This window comes from Oncorhynchus gorbuscha, linkage group LG14 (genome assembly GCF_021184085.1).
Source record: "Oncorhynchus gorbuscha isolate QuinsamMale2020 ecotype Even-year linkage group LG14, OgorEven_v1.0, whole genome shotgun sequence".
Taxonomy (NCBI): domain Eukaryota; kingdom Metazoa; phylum Chordata; class Actinopteri; order Salmoniformes; family Salmonidae; genus Oncorhynchus; species Oncorhynchus gorbuscha.
Window position 1 is genome coordinate 50,578,814 of NC_060186.1, and position 18,427 is coordinate 50,597,240.

The following is an 18,427-nucleotide window of genomic DNA, read 5'->3' on the forward strand; positions in this document are numbered from 1 at the left end:
CAACGACACTCTACACTAAACCTGTTATGTTTGAGGCCGTGTCCATTTTGTACTGTAGATGCATCTCCTCTCTGTTCTGAAGTGATACCACCTGATGTTTGCTTTTGGATCACGTTGTCAGGATGAACGTTTTATGGTAATCGCTGAAAGTGGGCATACTCTTAACAAAAATATGACATTTTGACTAGTGGCAGAAACCTTTTGTGCCAGATTAGCATAGCATACGTTTAATAAATCGGTAGTGCAGAGGATGTGGAGGTAAGTGACATCACATAGCTTATCCTGTGGGCTTTGAGTCGTGGATAGAGTAGTGATACCCTTACAGAGCATCAACACGATGAGTTCACTACATATGATGTGAAGTGCATACATTTCTCCAGATTAATTATTCAGAGGTGTACATGTGTTGACAGGCGAATAAATACATGTCAATTTACTATTTTCCCAAACAATTAGTTCACAATATCAGTCTAAACACATATTCCCAATTGTTTCCCTGTCCTGCTTCAATGATCCACAGCAAACTGCCCAGAACTAACTAACTACAGCTCTTTCAGAAATGCAATTTAAACCTGGTCAATAACACTCTAATTGTTCTCTGGAATCATAAACACTTGGGACATAATTCAAGAAGAAAAAAATTGAATGGGTAGCATTTAAACGTTTTTTTTTTTTGTCCTTGTTTTTGTACCTCTAGGCTTTATAGTCTGGATTCAATTAGCCTATTGTTGGTTCTTTCCCTTCCTTACTTTAACTTAGTGTCAGTTTAATTAGAACATCATTCCCTAAGGAAAATACGATAATACCTAAATACTGTAGTAATGATGCACTGATATGAAAGATATAAATTGTTTTACATAATATGTATTGTACTTACGATGTACAGTACATTAATGTAATTGGAGAGCATGTAAATGAGCAGGTCTCCTGCTCACCATCTCCACCGAGAGCAACGGCTCAGTCAAGAGCAGAGGTTCAGACCTCCCACATCTAGCAGCCACACGGAGCCCAGCTGCAAGCAGCCAACATCAGTCAGGAAATTACATCTTATTACTACAAACATAGCCCAGCTTTCATGTCCGCTATATCAGATGTAAGAATAGTATAGGAAGAGTGCTCTGGACAGTTTGCAGCTTTCAATACAAATGTATTTATAGTGTTTTGATTCATGACACTCACAGCCTACCCAGCTGTCTTTGTTCAGCCTGCAGGCTTCTCTAGGGGTGGGGCACACAGTTAACATTCACTGATATAAAAGCTGGACCCAGAGAACATAGGGCCAATTATCTTTATAAAGGTCCAAAGCCGCAACCAGCAGGTCAGCAGACTGCTTCTCCCAGCAGCCACCGCACCACCGCTGCACACTGCTGTTTTAACAACATACAACAATGAGACCATCAGAAGCAACACAAACGAGGGGGATGAGTTGTCGTGTTCTCGTGTATTGGTTCCATGCCTAACACAGAAGCTTGACTTCCAATGGTTAATGCATAGCCTTCCTGACACCGACGCTGATGAGCCATGGCAGTGCTTAGCTACCACTCTCAGATAACAATGGTACAATAAGAGCTGGGGAACCTGGCTGACTTACCCTAGTGAGGAACCCTATTCAAATTGATCTGCTGTCTCTGCTCCTACAGAAACCTGGCAACACCACTAGGGGGTAGGATGAGGAGCTAGCATATTTCACATTTTAACATTCATTTACATTTTATTTTTATTTTACGTTTATTTAACTAGGCAAGTCAGTTAAGAACAAATTCTGATTTACAATGACGGCCTACCAAAAGGCAAAAGGCCTCTTGTGGGGATGGGGGCCTGGGATTGAAAATGACAAATAAATACAATATAAATATAGGAGTCTTTGAATGAAGAGATTGAGATAAAACTGTCCAGTTTGAGTGTTTGTTGCAGCTCGTTACAGTCGCTAGCTGCAGCGAACTGAAAAGACGAGCGACCCAGGGAAGTGTGTGCTTTGGGGACCTTTCACATAATGTGACTGGAAGAACAGGTGTTGTATGGTGAGGATGAGGGCTGCAGTAGATATCTTAGATAGGGGGAGTGAGGCCTAAGAGGGTTTTATAAATAAGCATCCACCTGTGGGTCTTGTGATGGGTATACAGAGATGACCAGTTTACAGAGGAGTATAGAGTGCAGTGATGTGTCCTATAAGGAGCATTCGTGGCATATCTGATGGTCGAATGGTAAAGAAAATCTAGCCGCTCGAGAGCACCCTTACCTGCCGATTTATAAAGTGTGTCTCCGTAATCTAGCTTGGGTAGGATGGTCATCTAATCAGGGTTAGTTTGGCAGGTGGGGTGAAAGAGAAGCGATTACAATAGAGGAAACCAAGTCTAGATTTAACTTTAGCCTGCAGATTTGATGTGCTGAGAGAAGGACATACATACTCCCAAGTACATGTATGAGGTGACTACCTCAAGCTCTAAACCCTCAGAGGCAGTAATAACACCTGAGGGATGAGGGGCATTCTTCTTACCAAACCACATGACCTTTGTTTTGGAGGTGTTCAGAACAAGGTTTAGGGGGTAGAGAAAGCTTGTTGGACACTAAGAAAGCTTTGCTGTAGAGCATTTACCACAAAACCCGGGGAGGGGCCAGCCGAGTGTTAGACTATATCATCAGCATATAAATGGATGAGAGAGCTTCCTACTGCCTGAGCTATGTTGCTGATGTAAATTGAGAAGAGTGTAGGGCCTAGGATCGAGCCTTGGGGTACTCCTTTGCTGACAGGCAGTGTCTGAGACAGCAGATTTTCTGACTTCATACACTGCACTCTTTGAGAGGCAGTTAGCGAACCAGCCCAAAGACCCCTCAGAGACACAAATACTCCTTAGCCGGCCAACAAGAATGGAATGGTCTACCGTATCAAAAGCTTTGGACAAGTTAATAACAATAGAAGCACAATATTGCTTAGAATCAAGGGCAATGGCGACATCATTGAGGACCTTTAAGGTTGCAGTGACACATCCATAACCTGAGCAGAAGCCAGATTGCATACCCAAGAGAATACTATAGACTACAAGAAAGCCAGTCAGTTGATTATTGACAAGTTTTTCCAACACTTGATAAACAGGGTAAAATAGAAACAGGCCTATAACAGTTAGGATCAGCTTTATCTCCCCCTTTAAATAAAGGATGAACCGTGGCTGCATTCCAAGCAATTGGAACCTCCCCAGAAAGGAGAGACAGGTTAAAAAGGTTGTAGATTGGCTTGGCGATGATAGGGGCAGCAACCTTAAAGAAGAAAGGGTCTAAACCATCTGACCCAGATGTTTATTTCGGTCAAGTTTCAGGGGCTCCTTTAGCACTTCAGAGTCAGTGACTGTCTGCAGGGAGAAACTTTGTAGCGGGGCAGGGGAAAAAGAGGGAGAGGCATCGGGGATAGTCGCTTAGAAGGGACAGGAGATGAGTAGATGTTGGACGGGAAAGGAGGCATGGCTGAGTCAAATTGGAATCCTGACTTAATGAAGTGGTGATTAAAGAGCATTAAGGGACATGGGCAGCTGTGAAGAGGAGGGTTTATTCTCTGGGTCTTTAACTGTTTTCCAGAACTTTGTGGGGTTAAACCCACAGAGAGAGAACTGCTTCTTAAAGTAAATAACTTTGGCCTTACAGATTGCCAAAGAGTGCACTTATTTCTCATTTACTTGAACGAAATGCCCTCAAACAAGCAAAGCGTCAATACAGGAATTTGATTGAATCCTACTACACCGGCTCTGCCTCTCGTCGGATGTGGCAGGGCTTGCAAACTATTACGGACTACAAAGGGAAACCCAGACGCGAGCTGCCAAGTGAAGCGAACCTACCAGATGAGCTAAATGCCTTTTATGTTCGCTTCGATGCAAGCAACACTGAAGCATGCACAAGAGCACCAGCTCTTCTGGATGACTGTGCCATAACGCTCTCGGTAGCCGATGTGAACAAAACCTTTAAACAGATCAACATTCACAAACATTCACTGCACACTTCCATTTCTAACCTGGACAAAAGGAACACCTATGTGAGAATGCTGTTCATTAACTACAGCTCAGTTTCTTTTTAAACATAGTGCCCACGAAGCTCATCACTGAGCTAAGGACGCTGGGACTAAACACCTCCCTCTGCAACTGGATCCTGGACTTCCTGACGGGCTGCCCCCAGGTGGTAAAAGTAGGCAACAATATGTCTGCCATGCTGTTCCTTAACACTGAGGCCCCTCAGGGGTTGTACTTAGTCCCCTCGTGTATTCCCTGTTCACCCACGACTGTGTGGCCAAACAAGACTCCAACACCATCATTAAGTTTGCTGACGACACAACAGTGGTAGGCCTGGTCACTGACAACGATGAGACGGCCTATAGGGAGGAAGTCAGAGAACTAGCAGTGTGGTGCCAGGAAAACAACCTCTCCCTCAATGTGAGCAAGACAGAGGAGCTGATCATGGACTACAGGAAAAGGCAGGCCGGACAGGCACCCATTAACATAGACGGGGCTGTTGTGGAGCGGGTCGATAATTTCAAGTTCCTTGGTGTCCACATCACCAACGAACTATCATGGTCCAAACATACCAAGACAGTCGTGAAGAGGGCATGACAAAACCTTTTTCCCATCAGGAGACTGAAGGAGATTTGGCATGGGCCCGCAGATCCTCAAAAGGTTCTACAGCTGCACCATCAAGAGCATACTGACCGGTTGCATCACCGCCTGGTATGTAAACTGCTCGGCATCGGTAAGACGCAACAGAGGGTCGTGCGAACGGCCCAGTACATCACTGGGGCCAAGCTTCCTGCCATCCAAAACCTATATAATAGGCGGTGTCAAAGGAAAGCCCATAACATTGTCAGAGACTCCAGTCAAGTTATAGACTGTTTTCTGTGCTACGGCATGGCAAGCGGTACCGCAGCGCCAAGTCTACCTACAGGCTCCTCAACAGCTTCTAACACCAAACCAAACGGTAAGGCGCTGCTGAACAATTTATAAAATTCGCCTCCGGACAATTTTCACTGACACCCCCCTTGTACACTGCTGTTACTCGCTGTTTGTTTGTTACCTATAGCCACTTCGCCCCCATCTACATGTACAGATTACCTCAACTAGCCTGTACCCCTGCACACTGACTCGGTACCGGTGCCCCCTGTATATAGCCTTCTTATTGTGTTACTTTTTATTGTTACTTTTTATTTTAGTCTACTTGGTAAATATTTTCTTCTTCTTGAACTGCACTGTTGGTAAAGGGCTGCACTGTTGGTTAAGGGCTTGTAAGTAAGCATTACACGGTAAAGTCTACACTGTTGGTTAAGGGCTTGTAAGTAAGCATTACACGGTAAAGTCTACAATGTTGGTTAAGGGCTTGTAAGTAAGCATTACACGGTAAAGTCTACACTGTTGGTTAAGGGCTTGTAAGTAAGCATTACACGGTAAAGTCTACACTTGTTGTATTCGGCGCATGTGGCAAATACAGTTTGATTGGATTTGAAAGCCAGTCAGCCTGAGTATGCGTGTGCCGAGCCATTCGCCAAATGCAATTCTTGAGGTGGTGTAATTCTTCAAGATCACGGTCAAACCAGGGGCTGAACCTGTTTTTAATTCTAATTTTCTTTATGGGGGTGTGTTTGTTAACAATACCACTGAAAATAAGGCCCAAGCGTCTTCGACAGAGTCTAGTCATATGTTCAAGCAGGGACGCAACTTTGGTTTTAGAAGTGGGGGAACATAATATATATCTATGTATTTTTATCTAGCCGGATAAATATTCCAAACAGCCTACCCGACTGCTTGGAGGCGTCCCCATGGTCCTAAAGCCCATTGTTGCCTCGTTTTGTATCTCATACCAATGATAAAACTGGGCGGGGGAGGACAAAAAATGTATTTCAGAATGTGGGGGAGACATGTGCCCCCCTCGTCCCCAGTGAAAGTTACGCCCCTGTGTTCAAGTACTATCACATATGAAAACAAACTAATGCGAAGCTATTTTCACTGGAACATACCAGCAATGTGACATTAATAGTGATAACTGATGTAGTGTGAAGCCAACTTGAGTGTTCTCAAAAATAGCCTCATGGTAGAGGAAATATCCCGTAAACTATATGGCAATTCAATGTGCACGCGATGGGGTAGTGAATGAAAAATGAATCATATCTGAGAGGATCAAAGGCAGGATCAAAAGAGGTAAATAATCCCTGCATTATGTCATGATTAGAAAAAACATGAACAGGTCTTCTTCGTTTTTTATAAATTGGTAAATGTCATACACTTGAACAGCACAATCTCTTTTTAATCCTTGCTCAGTCTTCTGTGGGAATTAGCATCAAATTAACATCCATTCTGAAACACGGTTTGATGCACAAACAAAATGAAAAACGCAGCTGAGTTTATTAACACTTTTAAAATATTTTCGTCATGGTTATTTAGCATGGATTATATTGTTGGGTGACACATTGTCCATTTGAAGTCACTTTGAGAGCACGAGAGCATTTGTTCTGGGTTGTTTGAGTGTTGTGTTTCCAAATCTACTAAGTGAGAGGTAATGCTTGAAAGGCCGAGTATGATAAACTGTTACGTTCAAATGGTCTAATCAAGGCGCATGCATAAATATTGCAATACTTATGTAGCCTACTGTTTTGGTGCATAATTCCTATTCTAAATCAATACACATAAAATGGTTTACAAAACTGTTTACAAGTTCTGACATCAGCCAAGGTCAAGCAGTCAGCTTGAGGTAAAGGGAAAAGCACAGATGATGAAATAAGCCTAACAGGGCTTTCCTAACGACTGGAGGAAACATTTTCTGGGAGGAAATTAGAGAGCATGCCCACAAGTGTTTAAAAATTCCAGCTGCTGCTTCAGAGCATTAACGAAACACTAAATGTAGCCGCTGCTAAAAAGCGGCCCAGTGGATGAGGATGCATTCCTACTCCAGCTTTATGACACCGCAGCAGTGCTTTGAAATACTGATGGATCCGTGTTGGGGAGCAAGCAGGCTGTGTCTGGCTGTATGCAGTCAGGGGGATTGGGAAAGGTTATCTCCAGCGCTGTGTGCATGAGAGCTCATTGATCACAGGGGTATCTGTGGGTGAGGCTGGACATGGTGTCCATGCGATCAGAACAACTCCAGTGTGGGCTCTCAGACACAGCTGTCCTGTGGTACCTTCTCAAACTATCTCCTTCTTCAAACACCAATCATTGTGCAGAACAGTGTCTGTGGGGCCTACTGCGTACATTATTCTTCAGAACATGCGAAAAGTATAAATAATCTTTAAGTTACACATAGGCAGACTTTTTCCACTACAACCAACATAGTCGGTGCTAAGAGAAGCCTAAAAGCCTTTTTGAAAGGAGGTGGCTTATCATGTTCTGTAAAAGTACAGCCGTCTGCTAACAATGTGACCAGAGCAGACCGAATGCTAGGTCTCCAGCTAGGAAGACTGGGAGTTGTAATTAACAGACTTCAGGGGGTGGCTTCGCCCACTGCGCCTCGGCTGAGTCTCTCTAACAGCCGCCCGGCTATAAGACATGTACACTACTGCTCAGGTCGGCTGTTTGTTCACCCGCCCACAATTGCTAATAACCCATCCTCAGATGAAAATCTGAGGCACGCACCCAACCCTAACCAGCTAATATAGAAAATGGGATGTGGACTACAGTCAGAGACGGCGGAATAATGTTTGCCTGATTTCTATATGTTTCTGCCTATAATTTTTTGGGGGCAACTTGTCTATAATTAGATACATACAGTTTCTTTTCAGTCATTATATGTTGCCGTAGAAGACCAAATAAACCCTTGCTCACCAGAATAATGTTATAAATCAATAGAATGTATTCTTCAACCTAGTTAACATCAGTAATGTTCTCTGTCATCTCTGCTTCTTTCAGGGACCGGGGATAAAATGCAATAATAAAAAAAACTGAGAAGATTTTCAGTGCAAAATTTCCAAATGACATCAGTTGCAAATGACTGGTTGAAAGGAAATAGAAAGCTGTTAAAACGACCAAACACGTTTCTGATAAGATTTCAGTTTGGCTTGGATGCATATTTTGTGGTTGAAATATGATCAGCTTTTATGATGTTGATAAAGACAGCGCCTCTACAGATGGTATCTAATTGCATGTTCACATTCTCTCAAGATGCTAAAAGAAATAAATTATATTTTTCCACTCTTGTCCCTGTTATAATTTAACTGCAAAAAAATATTAATTCTGCAGGAGTTAATATTAAGGCTACTTGAGAGGTTATAGACCTACAGTCAGTGTCCAGAGTTCAGTTTCCATTCAACCCATCTGAACAGTAGGCTACAGTTCCCTTGACGTGCCATGGGCTTACAGTATTTGATAGGCTTACAGTATTTGAAGTCCCCTGCTTGTGACTTTCAAAGTTGTATAGCGGCTCAAATATAACATAGAACATATCCTGCTGCTATCATCCTATTTTAGCACTTCACCAAACCTTTCCCAAACATGACTTTCCTGTCCCCCCTTCTCTTTATTTTCAACTCTCCATTTCACAGCTTTTCTCTTATCGAATTAAACTCCGACATCGTTCTTTTTGCCTCCGTGGATCGAACATTAACTTTTTCTGCCCTTCCCAAAAGCATTTGGCAATTGGCGTGTAGGCTATTTGGCATGCATACAGTTATGCCTTAAAGCTTAGGCTTACACACTAATGCCAGATAGCTTAACATAATTTAAGAAAATTGTTTAAAAAAAAGATAAATTGCACAAGAATGATACATTTATGGATTTTTAAAGGTATTGTTTTCTCTTTATTCAACCCACCCACCCATCATGACTCTAAAAATGCCCGCCCTGCGGAAATAACCACGGGGGCTGCGGTATATGAGTCAACTCATGCATCACTAATGTGTACACACACATACTGTACACACAAAATAGCCATCTGCACATTCTTAAGGGGTGTGCTAAACAAGACTTGGCAAATGTCATGTGACCCATCACGCAAGGGTGATTCATCATATGTACCAGCTGGTGGATGGTGTTGACATGGTCACCACCATCTACTATCAGTTAAGTGACAGTGAGTCACTGTAGTCTATAGGACACATTGTGACATACATGGAATGAGAGATAGTAGCCTACTCATGCAACACCTTGTTATAATAGGGCCTATAGTTTCATATGGAGGCTGATCTCCAAAATAATGACAATGGACCATGAAGCTCAAAGGAGCTTGCCTTGACCATGAATATAATCTGGTTCCTTGAAATCTAACCTGCATTTGGCTGAGTAGGCTATAGTATAGCAATGAGTGTTTTAATGAAAACTATCAGGCAGATACTATTTAATGTTGTTGGCAAGGGCTATGTTTGAAAGTGAACAATTAACCATTTTTAATTGAAGAACATCCTCATAAGAGTAGTGAAACAAGAGGCCAAGGGCGGACTGGCCATCTGGCATTTCGGGGCAAATACCAAATGGACTGATACATTCATAGCTGAGTCGGCATGTCTAACTTGTGTTTTTCACTCAAAATGATCCAACCGAATATCACAAATTATCGTGAAATAGACACAAATTACATATGCGAAATTCGTGACAGATACACACAAAAACAATATTCCCCTCCACCACACGTTTTTTTGTGTTCCCGGCATTTCAATCACAGATGAAGGCATTAGGTTACTTTAAAAACCCTAGAGTCGATTGATGCACCCATGTGTCAATCTAATTAAAATAATGAAAACATCCCGATCAAAAGCCGTCTGATTAAGCTAGAGATATCTGCTTGGGCTGTGTCTCAATCCACCGGACCCGCCTATGTCTGCGGTGGAAAGTGGCAGAGCTACAGCACTGTTTGTCAGACTAGGAGACATCCCAAAAGTCGGTCTTCTCATGAAAAAAGTCTGAACGGTTTGGGATACAAACTAATATGACCCCACTATGGAAAGGGGTAGTGTTCTCTGTTTTGCTCTACGACCCCCAAGTGTCACAGGACCAAATAAAAAAAGGGGTTAAATATTATTTCCTGAGCTTTCTGATAACTCCTAGATACAGGACAGTCATTTCAAAACCTTGTTCCTCCTGATTTATTTTTTGGTCTGTTTGTTTTGCCATTTTTTTAATGTGTTATTCAATGTGTTTTTATTGGGCTGTAGCAGTAAAGGTACAATTCTATGTTTGATCAAATATATACAGTACCAGTCAAAAGTTTGGACACACCTAAACATGCCAGATATATAAGAATAAAAAACTATTTTCTACATTGTAGAAAAATAGTGATGACATCAAAGCTATGAAATAACACATGGAATCATGTAATAAACAAAAAATTGTTAAAATATATTTTGATTTGTTTATATTTGAGATTCTTCAAAGTAGCCACCCCTTTGCCTTGATGACAGCTTTGCACACTCTTGGCATTCTCTCAACCAGCTTCATGAGGAATGCTTTTCCAACAGTCTTGAAGGAGTTCCCACTTATGCTGAGCACTTGTTGGCTGCTTTTCCTTCACTCTGCGGTCCAAATCATCTCAATCGGGTTGAGGTCAGGGGATTGTGGACACCAGGTCATCTGATGCAGCACTCCATCAATCACCTTGGTCAAATAACCCTTATACAACCTGGATATGTGTTGGATCATTGTGCTGTTGAAAAATGATAGTCCCACTAAGCGCAAACCAGATGGGATGGAGTATCGCTGCAGAATGCAGTGGTAGTAATGCTAGTTAAGTGTGCCTTGAATTCTAAATAAATTACAGACATTGTGACCAGCAAAGCATCCCCACACCATCACACTTCCTCCTCCATGCTTCACGGTGGGAACCACAAATGCGTAGATCATCCGTTCACCTACTCTGCATATCACAAAGACATGGCGGTTGGAACCAAATATCTCACATTTGGACAAATCAGACCAAAGGACAGATTTCCACTGGTCTAATGTCCATTGCTTGTGTTTCTTGGCCCAAGCAAGTCTCTTTTTTTTATTAGTACCTTCAGCAGTGATGTCTTTTAAACAATTCGACCATGAAGGCCTGATTCACACAGTCTCCTCTGAGGTGCAGTTAACTCTAATTAACTTATCCTCTGCAGCAGAGGTAACTATGGGTCTTCCTCTCCTGTGGCGATCCTCATGAGAGCCAGTTGCATCATAGCACTGATGGTTTTTGAGACTGAACTTGAAGAAACTCTAAAAGGTCTTGAAATGTTCTGACCTTCATTTACTGACCTTCATGTTTTAAAGTAATGATGGACCGTTGTTTCTCTTTGTTATTTGAGCTGTTCTTGCCATAATATGGACTTGGTATTTTACCAAATAAGGCTATCTTCTGTATACCACCCCTGCCTTCCATCACATCACAACTGATTGACTCAAACACATTAAGAAGGAATGAAATTCAACAAATGAACTTTTAACAAGGCGCACACCTGTTAATTGAAATGCAATCCAGGTGACTACCTCATGAAGCTAGTTGAGAGAATGCCAAGAGTGTGCAAAGTTGTCAACAAGGCAAAGGGTGGCTACTGTGACAAATCTCAAATATATTTTGATTTGTTTAACACTTTTTTGGTTACTACCTGACTCCATATGTGTTATTCTATAGTTTTGATGTCTTCACTATTATTCTACAATGTAGGAAATTGTACAAATAAATAAAAACCCTGCAATGAGTAGGTGTGTCCAAACTTTGACTGGTACTGTATGTTGCAACTACTTACATTGGTGGCGGATGAGTCATTTCCAGTCAACGCTAGATGGAATTGGCTCGCAAAACTACCTTTGACTTCCTTCATACTGGACACAGAGATATCAAAAATGGTGTCCTGGATAGCTACCTGGACATTGACCCTTTTTGCACAAACTTTTTTCTGTCGTCACATACACAACTGTTACTGTTTATTATCTGTCACTTTATTCCTAGTTATATGTACATATCTACCTCAATTACCTCGTACACTTGCACATCAACTTACGTACTGGTACCCTGTGTATAAAGCCAAGTTATTGTTACTCATTGTGTATTTATTATACGTTTTATTATTACACGTTTTACTTTTGCATTCTTTTTCTGTTCTTTCTCTCTACATTGTTGGGAACGGCCTGTGAGTAAGCATTTCACTGTTTGTCTACATCTGTTGTTAACGAAACATGTGATGAATAACATTTTATTTTATCCCCTAGCTCTAACATTAACCCTAACCTTAACCCTTAGCCTAGTTAACGTTAACCACCTCAATTGAATTTGTAACATATCATACATATCATGTACAAGACTCCCTAAATTTTATCAGCATATCGATTGTGCAACCAGGGGTGGAAAAACCTTGGATCATTGTTACTCTAACTTCCGCGACACATATAAGGCCCTGCCCCGCCCCCCTTTTGGAAAAGCTGACCATGACTCCATTTTGTTGATCCCTGCCTACAGACAGAAACTAAAACAAGAGGCTCCCACGCTGAGGTCTGTCCAACGCTGGTCCGACCAAGCTGACTCCACACTCCAAGACTGCTTCCATCACGTGGACTGGGATATGTTTCGTATTGCATCAGTTAACAATATTGATGAATACGCTGATTCGGTGTGCGAGTTCATTAGAACGTGCGTTGAAGATGTCGTTCCCATAGCAACGATTAAAACATTCCCAAACCAGAAACCGTGGATTGATGGCAGCATTCGCGTGAAACTGAAAGCGCGAACCACTGCTTTTAATCAGGGCAAGGTGTCTGGTAACATGACCGAATACAAACAGTGCAGCTATTCCCTCCACACGGCTATCAAACAAGCTAAGCGTCAGTACAAAGACAAAGTAGAATCTCAATTCAACGGCTCAGACACAAGAGGCATGTGGCAGGGTCTACAGTCAATCACGGACTACAGGAAGAAAGCCAGCCCCGTCACGGACCAGGATGTCTTGCTCCCAGGCAGACTAAATAATTTTTTTGCCCGCTTCGAGGACAATACAGTGCCACTGACACAGCCTGCAACGAAAACATGCGGTCTCTCCTTCACTGCAGCCGAGGTGAGTAAGACATTTAAACGTGTTAACCCTCGCAAGGCTGCAGGCCCAGACGGCATCCCCAGCCGCGCCCTCAGGGCATGCGCAGACCAGCTGGCCGGTGTGTTTACGGACATATTCAATCAATCCCTATACCAGTCTGCTGTTCCCACATGCTTCAAGAGGGCCACCATTGTTCCTGTTCCCAAGAAAGCTAAGGTAAATGAGCTAAACGACTACCGCCCCGTAGCACTCACTTCCGTCATCATGAAGTGCTTTGAGAGACTAGTCAAGGACAATATCACCTCCACCCTACCTGACACCCTAGACCCACTCCAATTTGCTTACCGCCCAAATAGGTCCAAAGACGATGCAATCTCAACCACACTGCACACTGCCCTAACCCATCTGGACAAGAGGAATAGCTATGTGAGAATGCTGTTCATCGACTACAGCTCGGTATTCAACACCATAGTACCCTCCAAGCTCGTCATCAAGCTCGAGACCCTGGGTCTCGACCCCGCCCTGTGCAACTGGGTACTGGAGTTCCTGACGGGCCGCCCCCAGGTGGTGAGGGTAGGCAACAACATCTCCTCCCCGCTGATCCTCAACACTGGGGCCCCACAAGGGTGCGTTCTGAGCCCTCTCCTGTACTCCCTGTTCACCCACGACTGCGTGGCCACGCACACCTCCAACTCAATCATCAAGTTTGCGGACGACACAACAGTGGTAGGCTTGATTACCAACAACGATGAGACGGCCTACAGGGAGGAGGTGAGGGCCCTCAGAGTGTGGTGTCAGGAAAATAACCTCACACTCAACGTCAACAAAACTAAGGAGATGATTGTGGACTTCAGGAAACAGCAGAGGGAACACCTCCCTATCCACATCGATGGAACAGTAGTGGAGAGGGTAGCAAGTTTTAAGGTCCTCTGCATACACATCACAGACAAACTGAATTGGTCCACTCACACAGACAGCATTGTGAAGAAGGCGCAGCAGCGCCTCTTCAACCTCAGGAGGCTGAAGAAATTTGGCTTGTCACCAAAAGCACTCACAGACTTCTACAGATGCACAATCGAGAGTATCCTGGCGGGCTGTATCACCGCCTGGTACGGCAACTGCTCCGCCCTCAACCGTAAGGCTCTCCAGAGGGTAGTGAGGTCTGCACAACGCATCACCGGGGGGCAAACTACCTGCCCTCCAGGACACCTACACCACCCGATGTTACAGGAAGGCCATAAAGATCATCAAGGACAACAACCACCCGAGCCACTGCCTATTCATCCCCTGTTTATCCCCTTACACTGTGTATAAGACAGTAGTTTTGGAATTGTTAGTTAGATTACTTGTTGGTTATTACTGCATTGTCGGAACTAGAAGCACAAGCATTTCGCTACACTTGCATTAACATCTGCTAACCATGTGTATGTAACAAATACAATTTGATTTGATTTGATTTACTTCGTACCATTGTGTATGAATTGTAATGCATAACATATCATACGGAATTTACGATGGACATCCACATATTAATACCAACTTAACATATTTTACTAATTTGAGAGTCCAGCATTTTCGTTTACTATGTTACGCTACCCCTGAGTCCGGGTTGCTTTTGGGAGATGCATGAGGGTACTAGCTGGTCACTTCACTACAGCCTACAGCAGGGTATGCCATCCTAAAAGTCAACTCCTCTGTGCTAAATCAATAACTGGAAAATCGCCAGTGGCCTAGTACGACCGAATCCACAATTCAGAGTTCAAGCGGATCATTTGATCATCACAACTCAGAGGAGAGTGGGAATAGGATCATTTGGAGTGTTGAATTACACAAAGGTTTGCGCTCACACTGCTCCTCCCGGTGCTCACTGACTACACGCACAAGAGGCTCCTTACCAGCTGTACCACTGGGGGCTGATGCCAGGGAAGCATGGTGAAATGGAGGGGCTGGGGTGTTTTTGTAAATGGCTCCCTTCCATAGTCACATTTAGAAATGCCTAACGCCTTGAGTCATGTTGAGGTTTTATTACAGAAGGCTGCAGGAATAATGTGGAATTAGATGGGATGCAGCTGATAATGCTGTCATCAACAACTCAAATGTAGGCTACTGGAACTGATGCTGTATTATGCTTTGCCAAAGTTACCTGGAGAAGTTAATCAGATTCATTGGCTGATGTCAAGTGAAGTGGACTATTGAGGGTGTGGCTGTATTTTTTTGGAGAGGGAACTAGCCCAGTATATGCCTCTTGCCGGGGTCGAACTGGGACCAAGAAACAGCCATGGCATTTTTTTCCTTGAGACTCCCACGCTGGACCATTTTTTTCTCCTTGATAGTGTGTTGAAATGATCACGATCACAGATTATCGTGAAATAAACAGAAATGACTTATTTGAAATTCATGTCAGGCACACAAATAAAATAAAATGTTGTGTCCACCTAATTATTTTCTTCATGTGCCCAGTACACAATTTTCTTCAAAACCAATTCCAATGTATTGTGGCTAATGTTAGCTAGGGGGATAACGTTAGCTAGGCTAGGGGTTAGGGTTAAGGTTAGGGTTAGGAGTTAGGTTAAAGGGCTAGCTAACATGCTAAGTAATTGAAAAAGTAGCTAAAAAGTCATAAGCAGCTGCAAAGTTGCAAATGAGCTAAAATGCTAAAGTTGTCTGTGATGAAATTCAAACATGCAACCTTTGGATTGCTAGACAATAGTGTTATATGCTTACCCATCCACCCTGATAAACCACTCTCCTTTCGTGTTAGCCTTAAAGTGATACCCATAGACTTCAAGTCATTGTGCTAATGCAAGTTATTATTAGCTTGTGAAACTACCTCTAACTTCCTTCATACTGGATGCAGAAATATACTAATTGTATCCACTAGTTCATCTGCCTCTGGGGAAGTAGATAAAGGGCCTCGTTGCCAAAATCCCAAAGTATTCCTTTAAGTAACCCTCTGCCTTATGTAACTATACCATAGGTAACATATCATAATTATTTGAGTCTCCCGTATACTATGTTACGTCGAGTCTATGAGACCAGCCTGCCCTAAGAGAAATCCATTATGCATGAAATCATTAAGATCATGAACTCACCAATTGTATGCCACATATAAAGGCCAGCGTGCATCTGCCACTGCAACAACCCATGGTGTACTGTCCACTTTGGATCTCTGCTCCACGTGGGTCACTGTAACTCTCAAATCCCCAAATATCTGCGCTGTTGGCCTGGGCAGTTGCAATGACGCGACCGCACTTTAAAGCAGAGTACGTTTCAGGAGGTCCAATTCCACAATTCCAGATGGTTTTCAGTCAAAGCTGTAGTCTTGTTGACATACCCATTAACTCCCCTCCGTATTTACTTTTGTCTATATTACAATCGACGGGTATCCAAGCAGAAATAGACGAAGACAATTATGATTGGTTCAACAATTTGATAATCCTATTTCAACAAATACTGGAATAGTTTGAATTACATGTCCGGATGTTCAAAATTCAGAAAGTCGGTCAGTTCTTAATTAGTAGTATTTTGATCTGGTTATTATACGTCTGAATGATCAGTCCATGGATAATCCATAAACCAGAATGAAAGAATCTGAAAAACGTTTACAATTAATGTTCGATCATACTGTACATGGTCCAGAATAAAGTGCCAGTCGGCATTAGGCAAACACAGTGCCACTTGAAGAAATTAATAGTATCAGCCTATTTCTGAAAGGGTCCTTTGCTGAGAAACAAAGCAAGCCAGTGTTGTGGGGTTCTTCTCATCGCTCCTCCCTCCACTATCGGGTTGGTCGGGTACTAGTGTGCAACTAACTAGCACCATTTAGTTTTCACACAGAAAGTCAAAGGGACAGTGTAGAATCCAATGTGGTCAGACGTTATTTTCTTTCCCTGCTTTACTCTCTCTCAATAGGAGGCATACCGCGAATATGAGAATTCCCGTCGTTGTCTGAAATCGGTGGAGCTGAACAGAGTCCTACTACTATCCTCCTCAGCAGCGCTGTGCATCCTCAGTTGGCTGGATTTCAAAACCGATAATTGTCCCCTGTTGGAAATAAAACATGTTTCGCTTACACACAGAGCATGACTGTCCTATACTGGATATATGGTTGGTGGCACAGACAGCCCAGTAAAAAGAGAGACGAAAGAGAGACGCGGTGCAAGTTGCACGGTCGCCAGCCCCACCATCTGACGCTCCAGAATGAATGAACCGCACGCAGTGTTATTCACCACAGGGAAGAGGCTGGGTTCCTTTCTCACGATGAGCCAGAGAGATGCGATATAGAGCGCAGCTGACGGCTTGGCCATCACTGAATACACTGGATTAGCCCTCTGCTCCGATTCGCAGTGGGAGTCAATGGCAGGGAGTTGAGGTGATTATAATTTGAATCATCACTTGTAAATCATAGGTGGATTGGATTTAGAGCCACAATGATGGACAGTCAGTCATCCAGAACGAAAAGTCAATTAAATTAAAAGGTCATTGACGAAGCCAAATAAATGGCATAGGCATATGCCACCCTTCATTTGTGATAATATAGGCGATAATAATAGGCCAACTTATTTTATCAGACACTTTCATCCGAGGACATGCTGTTCCAACCAACTGAGCCATCACATATAATCCAAAGTGGCCTTTGATAACATGCACAAAGGAGTAAACTGTACTGAAAAATGCCCTGTTCTTCCCCCATATTGTGTACTCTCCCCCCAGCATGTCTTTACATTGGCAAGGACAGCCATCCTGCCATATATATATATCTCTCTCTCTCTCTCTCTCTCTCTCTCTCTCACACACACACACACACACACACACACACACACACACACACACACACACACACACACACACACACACACACACACACACACACACACACACACACACACACACACACACACACACACACACACACACACACACACACACACACACACACACACACACTGTGTTTATGACATGGCTTAATTATCTTGGTAATCTTGACTGACAGTATCATGTATTTACTGCCTGATATCCTGGGGGTAATGACTAGTGGCATCCATACATCCCCCTTGGAATGATTTTTAGAGAGAAATGGAAGACTGGCATATCTCGTCCAGTGTAATCTCAAAATCGTTGTCCTTGAATAACCCCTGAAACTGATACATACAGAGATATAGAGAAGGATGGGAATGTGTTTACTACTTATCTGTCTCAGCCAGATGGCTGCTGCTGGTACACTTCGGCTCTGTCACTGAAACACTGTGACATGAAATGCTGTGAATGGTTGTCATAAACAATTTGAGACAACCCGATGGGAAAGAGAAATAGTGCTGTAAGGTATACAAAGAGGCCAACAAAAATGGAGATAGCTGAGCTTGGATTGGCTTTTCAAATCAATTTTATTCATCACATCCTTCGTAAACAACAGGTGTGGACTAACAGTGGAATGCTTATTTGCAGGCCCTTCCCAACAATGCAGAAAGAAAGAAA

General features: G+C 43.0%; 1 protein-coding gene across 3 annotated transcripts in view; it reads right to left on the reverse strand.

The window, feature by feature from the left end:
• Positions 1-16,696, reverse strand: part of LOC123995666 (sodium/potassium-transporting ATPase subunit beta-1-interacting protein 2-like) — a 190,469-nt gene extending 173,773 nt beyond the window's left edge. For all 3 annotated transcript variants that reach the window (XM_046299322.1, XM_046299321.1, XM_046299323.1), the window contains exon 1: positions 16,045-16,696. In XM_046299322.1, coding sequence (XP_046155278.1) covers positions 16,045-16,098 — 54 coding nt within the window. In that variant the 5' untranslated portion in view covers positions 16,099-16,696. The remainder of the gene's footprint in view (positions 1-16,044) is intronic.
• Positions 16,697-18,427: the final 1,731 nt, after the last annotated feature.